Source organism: Elgaria multicarinata, chromosome 14, assembly GCF_023053635.1.
Source record: "Elgaria multicarinata webbii isolate HBS135686 ecotype San Diego chromosome 14, rElgMul1.1.pri, whole genome shotgun sequence".
NCBI classification, from domain to species: Eukaryota; Metazoa; Chordata; class Lepidosauria; order Squamata; family Anguidae; genus Elgaria; species Elgaria multicarinata.
Window position 1 is genome coordinate 12313367 of NC_086184.1, and position 13779 is coordinate 12327145.

The following is a 13779-nucleotide window of genomic DNA, read 5'->3' on the forward strand; positions in this document are numbered from 1 at the left end:
GCCTCTATGGTCCTCCAGATTTCTATGCCTCTTTCCCCTGGCCCCTTTCTCCAATTGCCAAACATTTGGTGGTTCCCCAGATGTTCACATCCACCTTCCTTTGACCACCAATAGTTTGGTGGTTCCTAGATGGCCTTGCCTGCCAGGACACAGGCTCTGAACAACAGGCCTGGCCGCGGACTTTCCCTGCTCAAGCTAAACCCCACCACTTGAGGAGCCTGAGGTGAGGGACAAACACCGCCTTTCTCCAAACTATGTGGAGAAAGGGGTTAAATGGGAAGGATTTCAGTAATAAATCAAAGCGCTGTGAATTAAATGTGCTGATGGTGATTTTATGTCAGAGAGGGTGTTAAATGTATATAACTGCAGATGATAAATGTCAAAGAGACACATGGGATTTTTGTGGTAGATAAAACAAACTGAATAAACATTTATTTTAAGGTTCACAAACTTTGTTTCAAAATAAAACTTTTCAAAACCCTTTCAAAACCTCTCATCCAGTCCTTTCTCTCTTCACATACACGCTTTCCTTTCTCTCACACAATCACTCTTGAGCTTTCTTTATTATCAGTATTGTTTAATATACATCAACTATGTGCACACCACACTCCAAAGACACCCCCCCTCTCTACACTGAACCTCAAATTCTCCAGAACAATAGTACTCTACACACACAGAGCTCAAGCACAAAAGGCTAAAGACTCCAGGGCCGGATCTACACTACTGCTTTAAAGCGCTTTATAACAGTTTTATAGCGCTTTAAAGCAGTTAAAGCGCTTTATAACTGTTATAAAGCGCTTAAAGCAGTAGTGTAGATCCGGCCTAAGAGTACCTAAAAGCCCCCCTCAATCCCCTCAGTCATTCCCTTATATATCGCTCCTCCCCCCTCCTCAGACATTCTAACTCCATCTACTCAGGTCAACATTCTAAGCACCACAGACTTACCAATTTCAGACATACATTAGGGAACTGACTTGTGGGGTGTAACGCCACATTGCCCACTTCCCCCGGCCACACTCCATTCCCCCTGGCCACAAACTACTTGGTGGTTTCCCAGATTTTGTGTAGTGTTTTTTCCCATTGACCAAACATCTGAAGAGCTTCAATGTAGGGGGAAAACGAAAACCATAGTAACATAATACCTTTCTTAACGTTAGGATTCCTTGCTTGCTGCACTTGCTGAGTAAGTTTAAACCTAGTCATAGTTAGGGATGTTGCAGGCGCCCTACTGAGTCTTGGAGCCCAACAGACTCCCCCGCGTCCACCCCCAAGGACCCAGGACTCTCATGCTGGGTCTGTTTTTTGGGCTCATCGTTTTTAAAGTTGTTATACTGGTTTTAAATGTATGTGTATTTTGCTTGTTTTTGTGGTTTTTTAATCTTTGTATATTGTTTTTACGTGTTTTTATCTTATGTGAACCGCCCAGAGCACTTCGGCTATGGGGCGGTATGCAAATGCAAATGCAAATGCAAATGCAAATAATAATAATAATAATAATAATAATAATAATAATAATAATAATAATAATATCCGTTTCCTTGAGGAGGTATAGGTCTTCAATCTAGATAAAGCACTTTAATTCAGTGGGAGAAGATTTCAGTGAAACATTCCTGCCTCTTTAGTTTGTCAGATTAACGTCACACATATACACACACACACACACACACACACACGAATGACATGTCAGAATGTAAGAACATGGAGACTGCAGCAATGCTTCTATTCCATTGTTTATTTTCACACAATGAGAACTGAGCTAAACAACGTATTCATTGAGAAGCCAATTATGGCAGAGTCAAGCTAGTTTACTGTAAACCTTTTCATGCCAGTAATTCACCGCTCTTTCACTCATCACTCATGGGCTTTAGAGGTTTGATAATCCCCCCAAATTACAAAGAGTGGTTCAGGCTAGATGGAATTTTAACAATTCTCTCAACCCTTGTCATGCAATTAGAAAGACGTGTTCCATTTGTACAGCCTGAATAGCTGGATTGCTGTACACACCTTCCGCTACAGACCTGCAGCTCACAATGTCTTTGCATTGCTAAGCGTATATGCTACAAATTAAGCCACAGCTAATAACTAACAGCAGTCAGACAGACGTCCTGAGCTGTGTTCATAGTCCTTGTCCACCCAAAATATTTTGACCTTGTTGCTTCTAAAACAAACCACACTCCCATTTTGGGGGAAAGACCAAGAGAGAACTATTTTCTAGATTGAACCCACATTAGTAGGGTTTGAACAGAGGGTGAAAGACAGAAAGAATAAATATTTCTTTTACTGAACTCTGCACATCTTCAGAGGTGCTCCACTCTCCAGTCAGCCAGGGGTAAGAACGCTCCCACTTATTAAACAATATGGGATATTCAGACCCAAGGGCAGCCTTCTCAGGCTCTGTTAACTTGGAACCCTTCTCAAACTGGTTCCCTCCAAATGTGTTGGACTATAACTCCAGTACAGCTCTCATCATCCCCTGACAATGATGGGAATTGCAGTCCAACCCAAATGGAAGGGCCCAAGTTGGGGAAAGCTGCTGTAGGACCTGCCAGAGACCTCAGCAGTTGATTCCGGGGTCATGATACTGGCAAGCCTCCACGTCAATTACAAAGCCTGACAGCGAAGAATGGAATCGAGCGTTCTACAGAATTGCTGCAGGGGAAAAGAGGGTGTGGGACGACTTAAAAGGTCAGTTATTGGAAATATGACAAACCATCAGGTGCTTTTGTCTGGGAAACATATTAGAGCATGCGGGAGAAGCCAATTACCACCGGGCATGAATAAAACATGCGCTCGGAATGAGGCCGGCCGCTCGCTGCTTCCTCGATAGAAGCGGTGGAGCACCGGGTTAGAGACCAGAATTGTAGGAGTGGTGTGCGGGTGTCAAAGTGGCTCTTCGAATGAGCCGCTAAGCTGTTTGCGTGAGGACCAGCTGTTGCTCTGTGGCAATGCTATTTATCACTGAACCCAGCCAAGGCTGTGGCCGGAAACTTCTTAAGGAGTGGCGCAGAGGCCCTCCGGCCTGGACCGGAACGGACGCCACTGTTTGAAAGAGGCCGGGGGCAAAGTAAAAGACACAGAGATGGATGGCGGGGAAGAGGTGAACAGGATGGGATCCAGGTTGTTTCTTCTGCTGTTCTGTGTATGCAAATGGAACTTTAGCAGGGTGGGGACAGGACAGAGCGGAGGAAGACGCTGTTTGTTATTCCTAAGCAAAGCAAACAGAAGGGGAGGAAGAGCCCCTTCCGATGTAAAAGCCTGCTAAGTGAAAGGAGAAATTAATACACTTTCAAACATTGAGAATGTAAACAAGACCATTGGAAAGAGGACCCCTCCTGAGCACTCCGGCTGCTCTGATATCTGGCCCAGAAAACAACAGGCTTTTTAATGTAGTGCGACCCGTCGGCTTCCTGCACACACAGGCCCTGAACGCCCCTCTAACCAACTCCCACCCAAAATTCTGGTCTTAGAAGAAACTCTACATGCACTGAAAGTTCATTCTGATTCCGACATGCGATCCGCACCACCACCATCCAGGCACAAAGTTTGCAAAAATACTGCAAAGACGTGGTTTCAGAGGACTCCAGAGGGTTGCACAAGGTTGGGAGTGGAACACATTGCAAGGCAGAAAGTGGTGCTGAGCTTGGGCTGACAGGTGCTCTTTGAGACTCTCGCAGGCCTCTTACTTGTTTAAAATGGAAGGAGGGCTGAATGGCGGAGTGTACCTTTCCCAAGTACAGGTTCGCTGTGGTCAGGTGTTGGTGATGGGAAAGAACTCTACTGAAAATCCTTGAAAGTGACCCTCTTCCAACTCCAGGACTGTGTTTAGTTATTTGTATGAGGAGTTTTAAGACTTCATAGAAACATAGAATAGTAGAGTTGGAAGGGGCCTATAAGGCCATTGAGTCCAACGCACCGCTCAATGCAGGAATCCACCCTACACCCTACAGCATACATGGTTGTCCAGCTGCCTCTTGAAGGCCTCTAGTGAGTTAATGTCTATTAGGGCTTTTCTACACTAAGGTTTTAACCTGGCACTTCCCTGAGGCTTCTGTTTCTGGATTCAGTGGGGGAGATTAACCAGGTGACCTGGGGGGGAATCCACACGTCGTACCGAGATCGCTTCTAAGCGACCCCAGTGCGGCGTGAAAGCGATCGTGTAACTTGCCTTTGGAAGAGACGTCTTTGCCGCCGCCGCCACCCACAGACCTCCTCGCCGACCAGCAAGGAGAGCTCGGCTGAAGAAGGCGGGATTGAGAGTGGAAGAAGCTCTCCATCCCGCCTTCTTCCCCCGAGCTCTCCGTCCCAGCCGGCGAGGAGAGAGTTGGGTGGCGGCGGCAGCGGCGGCGGCGGGAAAGACGTCTCTTCGTCAGCTCTTCCAAAGGCAAGTTACACGATCGCTTTCACGCCGCACTGGGGTCGCTTAGAAGCGATCTCGGTACGACGTGCAGATTCCCCCCTGTATGTCTGCTTGGTTAACTGTCCATAGACCAGTGAGGGTTTGGGGCCTACCCAGGGAGGAGGCAGAGTGGGTGCTTTGCCCGAGCCTCCCCTGCACCGCATCCCCAGAGGTGGCACATCTTTGTCCAAAGTTGTTGGGAGCGCATCCATACGGAACTGGCAAGTGAAAACAGTACTGGAAGCAGAGGAGAGGGCTTACTAGACCCAGACCCCTTCAAGGCCTTGGTGTGGCATTGGCTGTGTGACTGAGGATGTCACCAGATTCTGTGCCGAATGGGAGTTGTTGCTGGACAGAATGCCGGTCCAAAGAGTGCGTTTGTGTGGCTGTGCGATTACCCCACCCTTTCTTCGCACATATGATCTTAGATTTCATGTGACGCATTTTTCCCTTCCTGTGGTGTTGGGGATTCAAAAGACTGCTCTGCCTCTTCTGGCCCCTTGGGCTCCGACTCTGCTGTCTCTGCCCTCTGTTCCGTCAGCTTTAGTGGCACCAGCTGCCACTGCCTGCAGATATTTTATCTGACAAGCACATAGGAAGATACGGCCTTTTCTGGGGCTGTCCCAAGACATTTAGCTACATGGCCATCCCCCCAATTCAACAGGCTGGACTGGCAGTTGAATCTTACTTTCCACTGGTGAAAGGACCACATCCTCCACCCCACCTGAAGGCAGCAGGGTAGTTTAGGAGCAGGTGGTGTAGAATCGGCTGTGTGGCTCACACAGCAATATCCTCCGGGAGAGGAGGATGCCCTAGGGGACTCAGAAGGGCCGTCACTGCTTCTCCACAGCAGCTACTGCCTGAGGCGGTTGCTTCACTCTGCCTAATGGTAGGACCAGCTCTGGACTTTTTTTCAGAACTAAAAATCTCTTAACTCTGCTGCCAGTGGAGGAAAGTCTGTGGAAGGTTTTTTGCTGTCTTGCTCCATACTCAGAAACTACTTTGTAGAATAGGAAAGGAGTTGTTAAGATTCATAAAGGATAAAAAGGTCCCACTGGCCGTTTTCCCCTTGCAAATATTTAAACAGCTGCAGGAGAGATTGGGTAGAAATATTAACACACTTAGCAGAGCATGGCAAGTCTCAAATCTGATTTAAAGTTTATTCTCTTGCAATGGGAGACCTGGCAAATGCGAGGTTATCTTGCATGCCCCATTTGCAACTTGAGTGCAGCGGTAAGAAATGTTCTTACCCGACTTAAGCTTTTAACATGGGGAAGATTTTCACATTGGGGCATTTTCAAAGAAGCGAATCTCTCCTGCGCATTGTTGAAGTGGTGCAGCCCTGAACTGGAAGGGGGCTTCGTTAATGCCCCACAAGGCTGCTAGAAGGGTGTTTTCGAAGTACAGAGAAGGGGTGTGCTCCGCTCTTTTACATCCAAGGATCAGAAGCGGAGCGGGCCAATCCAGACCTCCGAAGCCCAGTTCCAGAGCGAATCAGGCAAGGTCCGGATTGGCTCAAAGTGATTCAGACTGTTCTGAAGCTTCGGAGCAAGGTAAGTAGGAAGGGGAGCTTACCTGGCTCCCCCGTCTGCCGCCGTCGGTGTGGCCTGTTTCCACCTGAAGCCTGGGCCACAGTTGAAGGCGCCGCCCAGACCACAACAGAGCCAGGTAAGCCCCCCTCCCCCCCCCACTTACCTGGCTCCGCTGCCTGCCGCCACCGCCTGTGCGGTGGCAGATGGCGGAGCCAGGTAAGGAGGAGGGGCTTATTCATCCCCCATTTTGTCCCCCCTTCCCCACTCACCTGCCTCCGCTGCCCGCCGCGGAGGCAAGTAAGTGGGGAAGGGGGGGCAAAATGGGGCCGAATATTAATCCGGACCTCCGGATCCGGAGCGGATCAGGGGAGGTTTGGATCGACCCAAAGAGGTTTGGGCCTGATCCGGAAGGTCCGGATTGTGTTCCAAAGTGGTTCGGGTAGGGGGTGCACAGCCCGAGTACGGAGCATTGTTTCCTTAAGACTACGCGGATTGGGTCACTCTGGCCTTTAATCCAAGTGTGTTGAACCTTTTAGTCGGAGGGCTGCATTCTCTAGACGCGGTTGGATTGCAGCTTACATCGTTCCTGACCATTCACCATACTGGCTGGGGCTGATAGGATATGGAGTCCCAACAAGATCTGGAGGGCCACATATTCCCCCATCCCTGCAGTACATCAACCCCATCTCTCAGGTTTGACGTTTGTTACAAAACACCCACGCACTACTGTATTTTAGAAGGATCTTCATTTCCAAGATACCGGGGGGGGGGGGTTGTGTGTGAGTGTGAGATCCTTTAAGAAGATAATAGCTAAATCCTGAAATGAGGGATTACTTCGAATTATGCACAGGTAATTTTTTGATATGAATCAAAGCGGCGTACATGGAACGAGAACGCACGATAGCCTTAAGATTTCACGGGGTGTCAAAACAACGATCGCTCGAGAGCAAGGAACTGGAAAGGAGAACTTGCGTCTCTGAGTTAACACTGTGTGCAATCTGACGACCTGGCGAATTAGCAATCAAAATTCATTACTGGAGAGAGGCTGGCAGAGAGATTTGGCTACAAGAAAATCCATCTTGAGCCTTCTGCTCAAATGTGAGCTGAACTAAATAACAGAAATTCCAAAGCAATTTGGAACATGTTTTATTTGGCTTCCCTGGGACATGAATAGTAATAACTCAATATGACTCAGCTTATCTTCTCCAGTGAGAAATTGGACAGAAAGCAAGGAGCACGCGGGTAGATACAAAAGCGTGTTAAACACGAATGACAAGGAGAGCGGCATGTGCTCCGGTGTTAAAAAGGAAACACCCCAGCACCCCCAGCAAATAGGATTCTGTCCCCAAAGGCAAACAGGTTCAGCACTGAGAAAACCTCAACTCTGTCTGTGAGATATTTAAATCAGTGTAGAATCACAGGCCTGGGACCAAATTTGTCTCTCTTTAGTTTTCCTCTAACCATTTTTTTGCGTTTTTTATTTATTTATTTCATTTATATCCCACCTTTTTTCCTTGAAGGAACCCAAGGCGGCATACATAATCTTCTTCCTCTTCTCCATTTTATCCTCACAATAACAACCCTGTGAGGTAGGTTGGGCTGAGAGTCTGTGACTGGGCCAAAGTCACCCGGTGATTTTCCATGGCTGAGTGGGGACTAGAACCGGATCTCCCGGACTACACTTTAAAAAAACGACACCTACCTTCTGCGCACAAGCGTTCATGCACATCTTCCCCTTTAAGAAACAAAAAAATGGTCTGAGGTTGTTGCGCACCGCGTGTAAACAGAGGGGGGATCTCATGATAACACCATCGTGAGATCTTCACCCCTCCATTGCATAATAACAGGTAGTTCTAGCTAAGGCCTATGCCAGCCTTCCTCAACCTGGGGCGTTCCAGATGTGTTGGACTGCATCTCCCAGAATGCCCCAGCCAGCTGGCTGGGGCATTCTGGGAGTTGTAGTCCAACACATCTGGAGCGCCCCAGGTTGAGGAAGGCTGGCCTATGCTTTCAATAGAGGTCTGCCATTGATTTCAGAGAGAGTCAGGATATTAGTTTGGGACGGCATCAAAGGTAGGCGTGGTTGGGCACACTTGAGCTTCCTGGAATTGCTCCTCTTCACCGTTGCAACTTGTTTGTTCATCTGCCTCTCGTTCTGTTGTGTGTGTGTGTGCTTCCCCTTTGCCTTTGGCCTCGCCTCGTTTGCATTCAGCCCCACCCACTACTGAAATGTGGCCTGCTAGAGCGTCTCCAAAATGGAATCCATCCATCAGGGTGGAAGACGTTCTCCACCCCTAATTTAAATAAAGCATTTCAAGGCTGTCTTTTTTCTCCTTTGCCTTGAACTTGGGGAACCTGTAGCCTTGGGGGCCACATGCGGACCTCAGCCCATATTGCAAACCCCTCCCATTTTTGCAAGCTCCACCCACTTTGGCTCTGGCTCCCCCTACTTTTGGTTCTAGCTCCACCTGCTACTAGAACATGGAATCTGGCAAGGTTTTGACTCGGATAATGTGCACCGTGGTAGGAAAAAGCTTTCCCGCTCCTGTTTTGCACTACCGTATTTTCCGGCGTATAAGACGACTGGGCGTATAAGACGACCCCCAACTTTTGAGAAGATCTTCCTGGGTTAAAAAGTCATCTTATACTGGGCGTATAAGACGACCCCCAACTTTTGAGAAGATCTTCCTGGGTTAAAAAGTAGTCTTATACGCCAGAAAATACAGTACTTATGCTGGTCATGAGGAAGAGCAAATAAGTCTGCAGGTCAGTGAGGTTCCATCCCATAAGCTTAGGAAATGCTACACACACACCCAAAGCTCCGCCCATAAACATCACCTTCTTCCGCAATATAAACCTGTTTCTTGAAGTCATCTAATGAGGACTCGCTTCAGAGGTCCAGTTGGTGGTGACCACAGAGGTGCCCTGGTAATAGAAATACCTCCCTGCTGGAGGTTTCCCGAGACCCTGTCATTGCTGGCTTTTTGCTGGGCTGCCACGACTGTGCTATTTTGCTGCGCTTTTGAGCTGACCTATTGTTGCCTTAGCCTTGGCTGCTGTTGTTACTGATCTGTTTTTGCGGCTTGTTTTTATTGCTGCTTGTAGTTTATCTCTCTGGTGCCTTTGGGGGCCATCAGGCAGTCTATTTATTTTTAAAAGAAAGAAAGAGCTGTGTGGGTGAGGCGGGGAGTAGTGATCAGACTTGCTGATAAGGTCAATGCAGTGTGGCGGGGGGGAGCGAAGGGGAAGAGGCGATTTTACCTTATTGCAAAACAAGTTGCTAACAAGGAGTTTAATATAAAGCCATGTACAAAGTTCTAACACCGATTTTGCTAAAACCACATTGACACCATTTTGGTGCACTGTTAAAGAATGGACCAAATCCCAAATGGCTTCTCTTACAGGCTTCTACCTAGAACAATTGCATATATATTCTCAGCAGAAGAGACTCACTTGGTGGCAGTGCTCTCATTGACCCTGTACATTGACCCTGTACACTTTTGTAATACATGCTATACAATCCATATTGCATTAGAGCCTTACTGTTTTTGCAATATTAAGTGCGCTTTATTCCTTTCTAAATTCCTTTCTCTTCTCCTTTCCAGTATGAGCCAGATAATCTCCCTAGAATGTTTTCAGATTGGAGCAGAAGAAAGGTTTTATGATCTCCTGAGCCCTATGAAACCTGAAATTTACCTTTGGGATCAAAGCTGGATCAAATCTAAGCATTGCTCTTGTCCTCCTGGAAAATACACAGAGAAAGATTTGATCTGAAACTCTCCTTGCTTCAGTAATGACAACGGAGGTTCTTCTAATGTACAAAACAGTGAAGCGCTGAGAAGTACAAAAAAGGTGTTGGGGGAAGAGACGTAAAATGTCCAGAAATTTTAAGGCTATGAACAAAACCCTTTTTTTCCCCCTGTTTTTATTTTTCCAGGAAAAAACAGTATTTTTGGGGATTCCATCCAATTAGCCTAGTACTGTCCGCTGACAGGCAGAAGCTCTGCAGGGTCTAAGGCAGAGGTAATTCCCAGCTCTGCTCTTTGAGATCCTGTTGACTGGAGATGCCAAGGACTGAACACAGGACATCTTAAATACAAAACGGGGCCGGATCTACACAGAGTCGTCGGGGCGCCCTGAAGGCGCTTGCGTGCGCCTCCAGGGCGCCCCAAAACTCCTAGTGTAGATACCTGTCCAGAAGAGGAGGAGGAGGAGGAGGAAGAGGAGGAGGAGGAGGCGTCGAAAAGTTCCCAGGGCTCGGCGGCTTCGCTGGTGAGTCCTTGCCGCCGCCGCCATCGCCCACCTCCCCGCTGGCCTCCTGCTGCCGGCGAAAGAGCCACCCGGGTTGGAGAGCTTGGCAGAAGAAGGCGGGCTTCTTCCGCCGAGCTCTCCAACCCGGGTGGCTCTTTCGCCGGCAGCAGGAGGCCGGCGGGGAGGTGAGCAGCGGCGACAAGGATGCTCTAGGCACCAACGGTGTCACTCACTCGGAGCCGTTCGTCCTCGCATCTGACAGGAGCCCTGGGAACTTTTTGCCGCTGCCTCCTCCTCCTCCACCTCTTCTGGACACTAGGAGTTTCGGGGCGCCCTGGAGGCGCACGCAAGCGCCTTCAGGGTGCCCTGACAACTCTGTGTAGATCCCCTCCATGTCCCCAGTTTGTTTGTTTTTTGCAGAGGGATGGAATTCTATTTCTTCACACAGATGTTCTACAAACAGGAGTTCCCCCTCTCGCACAGGCCATTTCATCTAATATAGCTTACTGCCTCCTTTGACTCAAAATCTACCTTCATTATAGGATAATTTAAAGAATTCCACTTAAAATGTCTGGATTGGGCTGAAGGAAAGACCTAACATGAAAAGATGCTCATTTTAAAAAACGATAATTTCCCTCTAATTTTCATCTATAGAAAATGAGTATGTGTAAGCAATTAAAACCCTAAGTAATTCTTAAACAGAAAAACAAAAAACAAATTATAGACATATTCTAAAGCACATATTTAGTGCCGTGGTTTTATTTTACCCTTAAGCTTCACTGAAGCACTCAGACCCAAAACTACAAGTTTTCTTCTCAGAGTTAACAAATAACTCAGCTTCAAACATGGGGCTCATTTATTTTTCAAATTTATGCCAGTATTTCATCCAGTATTCATAATGAAGCCTTTCAATAATGAATTACAATACAGATGAAGAGGGGGAGAGCTGATAAATGTTGCAACGCGCATTTAATTCACTATTACATAAATAAATTTATCACCGCAATCATTTTCAAGCAATGCTTAAACTATAAATACTAACCCCGTTAATTTTTCTAAAATATCAGACTTCTCAATCCGCATGAACCATGCAGTATTGCATGCATTTGCTTGGCCAACTTGTGACTGTGATGCTTAGGTGGAAAGTGCAGGTTACCACAAGAGATGTAGGCAGGTAATATGCTTCTGGATTACATCTACTTTTCCTTCTGCCACAGAATCAGTCCTGTGGTTTGCTATCCTAAGTATCTGAGTTTTTCATAGTGACTGTACAGAACACTGCCCAAAATGGGCCTTACAATGAGGAATTAAGCATCACCCGCCGAGGAATGAGAAGCCCAGCCAAGACAGTCTCATCCACCTGGTTCCACCTGCGTCTCCACCTGGTTCCATCTGCTTTAGCTAATAGAACAGGGGTCATCCGTGCTGGGCTTCACTTCGCCTTCGAGCAATAAATTCATCACTGCTTTGGTGAAATAGCTGCAAGTCCCTTTTTTCCCCAGTGGCAGAGTGTTGTAGAAGGAAGTCATGTCATCCTGCATAAATAAACAGAGTTTGATCTTCGTCGCAATGTTGATGGATAACAACCGGGCTTAACTAACGGCAAGGAGAGCTACAGATGGAAAACATTATGGTGATGAAAAGTGCACTTCACATACTTGACATTCTCTGTCATTTAGTATGATAAATATTTTGGATTCTAACCAAACAGCGAGGAGAAAGGGGCATGCTGTAAGAAGTACGAATGAGGAAGCGTTACGAAGGAACAGACATTTTCTTAAGGACTTGATATGCATTCAGTAAAAGAAAAGAAAAAGACTGTCCAAAACATGATGAGTCAGAGATTTTGCGCTGCTTTAAACATCCGCTTTATGCTGTGGGAAAGCAGCAGCAAATCATTCTGCAGTCTTTCGGTGAGTCATCACTTTATCGATGCTAAATGTACAGAGCTTGTCAATGGTGGACTCACCTTTTGTGAGGAGCAATTGTCCCCAAGCAAGGTGAGTGGCAGTGCATGCACGGATCATGGCTTGCGTGTGCTATACAGACAGTGCACTTTCCCCTTCAGCTACATCATGGTTGCAGAACCTTTTTCAGCCCAGGGGCCACATTCCATAGGGAAAGGCTCTTGAGGACTGCATTCCAGGGGTGGACAGGATCAAAGGCAAAAGGAGCAGAACCAAAGGGGGGAAAAAACCCCAAAAATAACAGCATATTTTAGTTACCTCCGGTGACTAAGCCTTAGGAGAGAACTTTCAACCTTTCAAATGGGGGGGGGGGTTAGAGGAGAAATTGCACAAAAGCCAGGAAACCACCAAATGATCAGTGGTTGGGGAAAAGAGGTGGGACCATGGGAAGGGGACATGGCAATCTGGGGAACATGGGAGTTCTGGACTGGGACCGCAAGAGGGATGGATTTGGCCCCTGGGCTGAGGTTCTGCACACCTAGGCTAGATGGAGCATCTATTTTAGATATGGAGTGGTATACAAATATTGAATATAAACATCTGAGCTATTTCGTACTGCAGGGGAGACCATTCTACGACAAAGTTATTGCAGTATCAGGTTGATGGATGACTTGGTTTAGAATTTTAACTAACCTTGTTCCTTTACTTAAGGAAACTGTGGAAGGCCTCACAAATCTGTTCCGTTTCCAAATAAAAACAATGCTTTTGTGGAGATTTAAGGAAATCCAGTAAGGAAATATGTGCAAAAACATTAACTTTGGAATGAGTATTGTACTAACTTGTTTTTCAGTGCCTTTGAGCCGGTTCTGGTCCTTCTGGAAATCATGAAACGATTCTTTCACTAGTTTGTCCAGGTCTACTTTATCCTGAAATTCTAATTCAGGGCTTCTTTCCAGAATAACAGAGACAACCATCAACAACTAAAATGTTTTTTTTTTAAAAAAAAAAAAAAAAAGTAAAAAGAGGAAAAGAGGAAAAAATTCAGTTAACCCCTTACCTTTCAAGGGCAGTTTGAAATCTGGATGCAGTAAAACCACAGCACAACATGGGAAAACATACATGAATACTAACAACTGCTGTCACGGGGCATGATTTGCCTGAAGCTAAACATTTTAAGCCCCACTGTTTCTGGTAGAAATGTTAAGCATATACAGGACTTTGATTAGACCGAGTCCATATATTGCAATAGGAAAGAAAGGAAAGGAACCTCTCGTGCAAGCACTGAGTCATTACTGACTCTTGCAGGGCCGCCAGCTTTCGCTGACGTTTTCTTGGCAGGCCTTATAGCGGGGTGGTTTGCCGTTGCCTTCCCCGGCTGTGATTACCTTTCCCCCAGCTAACTGGGTACTCATTTTACCGACCTCGGGAAGATGGAAGGCTGAGTCGACCCGAGTCGGCTGCCTGAAACCAGCTTCCGCTGGGATCGAACTCAGGCCGTGGGGAGAGTTTCAGCTGCAGAAACTGCTGCTTTACCGCTCTGCGCCACACGAGGCTCATATTGCAATAAAAGACGTGAAATACGTGCTAGAAATGTAAGATGAAAGCATACTCAAAGGATTATTATAATTAGCATTATTCCCACATTACAAGTGTACAGGGCATTCAAGCTTTGAAGAGGGAACTGAGATGCCCT

At 46.8% G+C, this 13779-nt stretch overlaps 1 protein-coding gene across 5 annotated transcripts in view; it reads right to left on the reverse strand.

The window, feature by feature from the left end:
- Nucleotides 1-11017: 11017 nt before the first annotated feature.
- Nucleotides 11018-13779, reverse strand: part of PHKB (phosphorylase kinase regulatory subunit beta) — a 150285-nt gene continuing 147523 nt past the window's right edge. For all 5 annotated transcript variants that reach the window (XM_063141265.1, XM_063141266.1, XM_063141263.1 and 2 more), the window contains 2 exons: nucleotides 12926-13066; nucleotides 11018-11714 (listed from right to left, as the gene is read on the reverse strand). In XM_063141265.1, coding sequence (XP_062997335.1) covers nucleotides 11577-11714; nucleotides 12926-13066 — 279 coding nt within the window. In that variant the 3' untranslated portion in view covers nucleotides 11018-11576. The remainder of the gene's footprint in view (nucleotides 11715-12925; nucleotides 13067-13779) is intronic.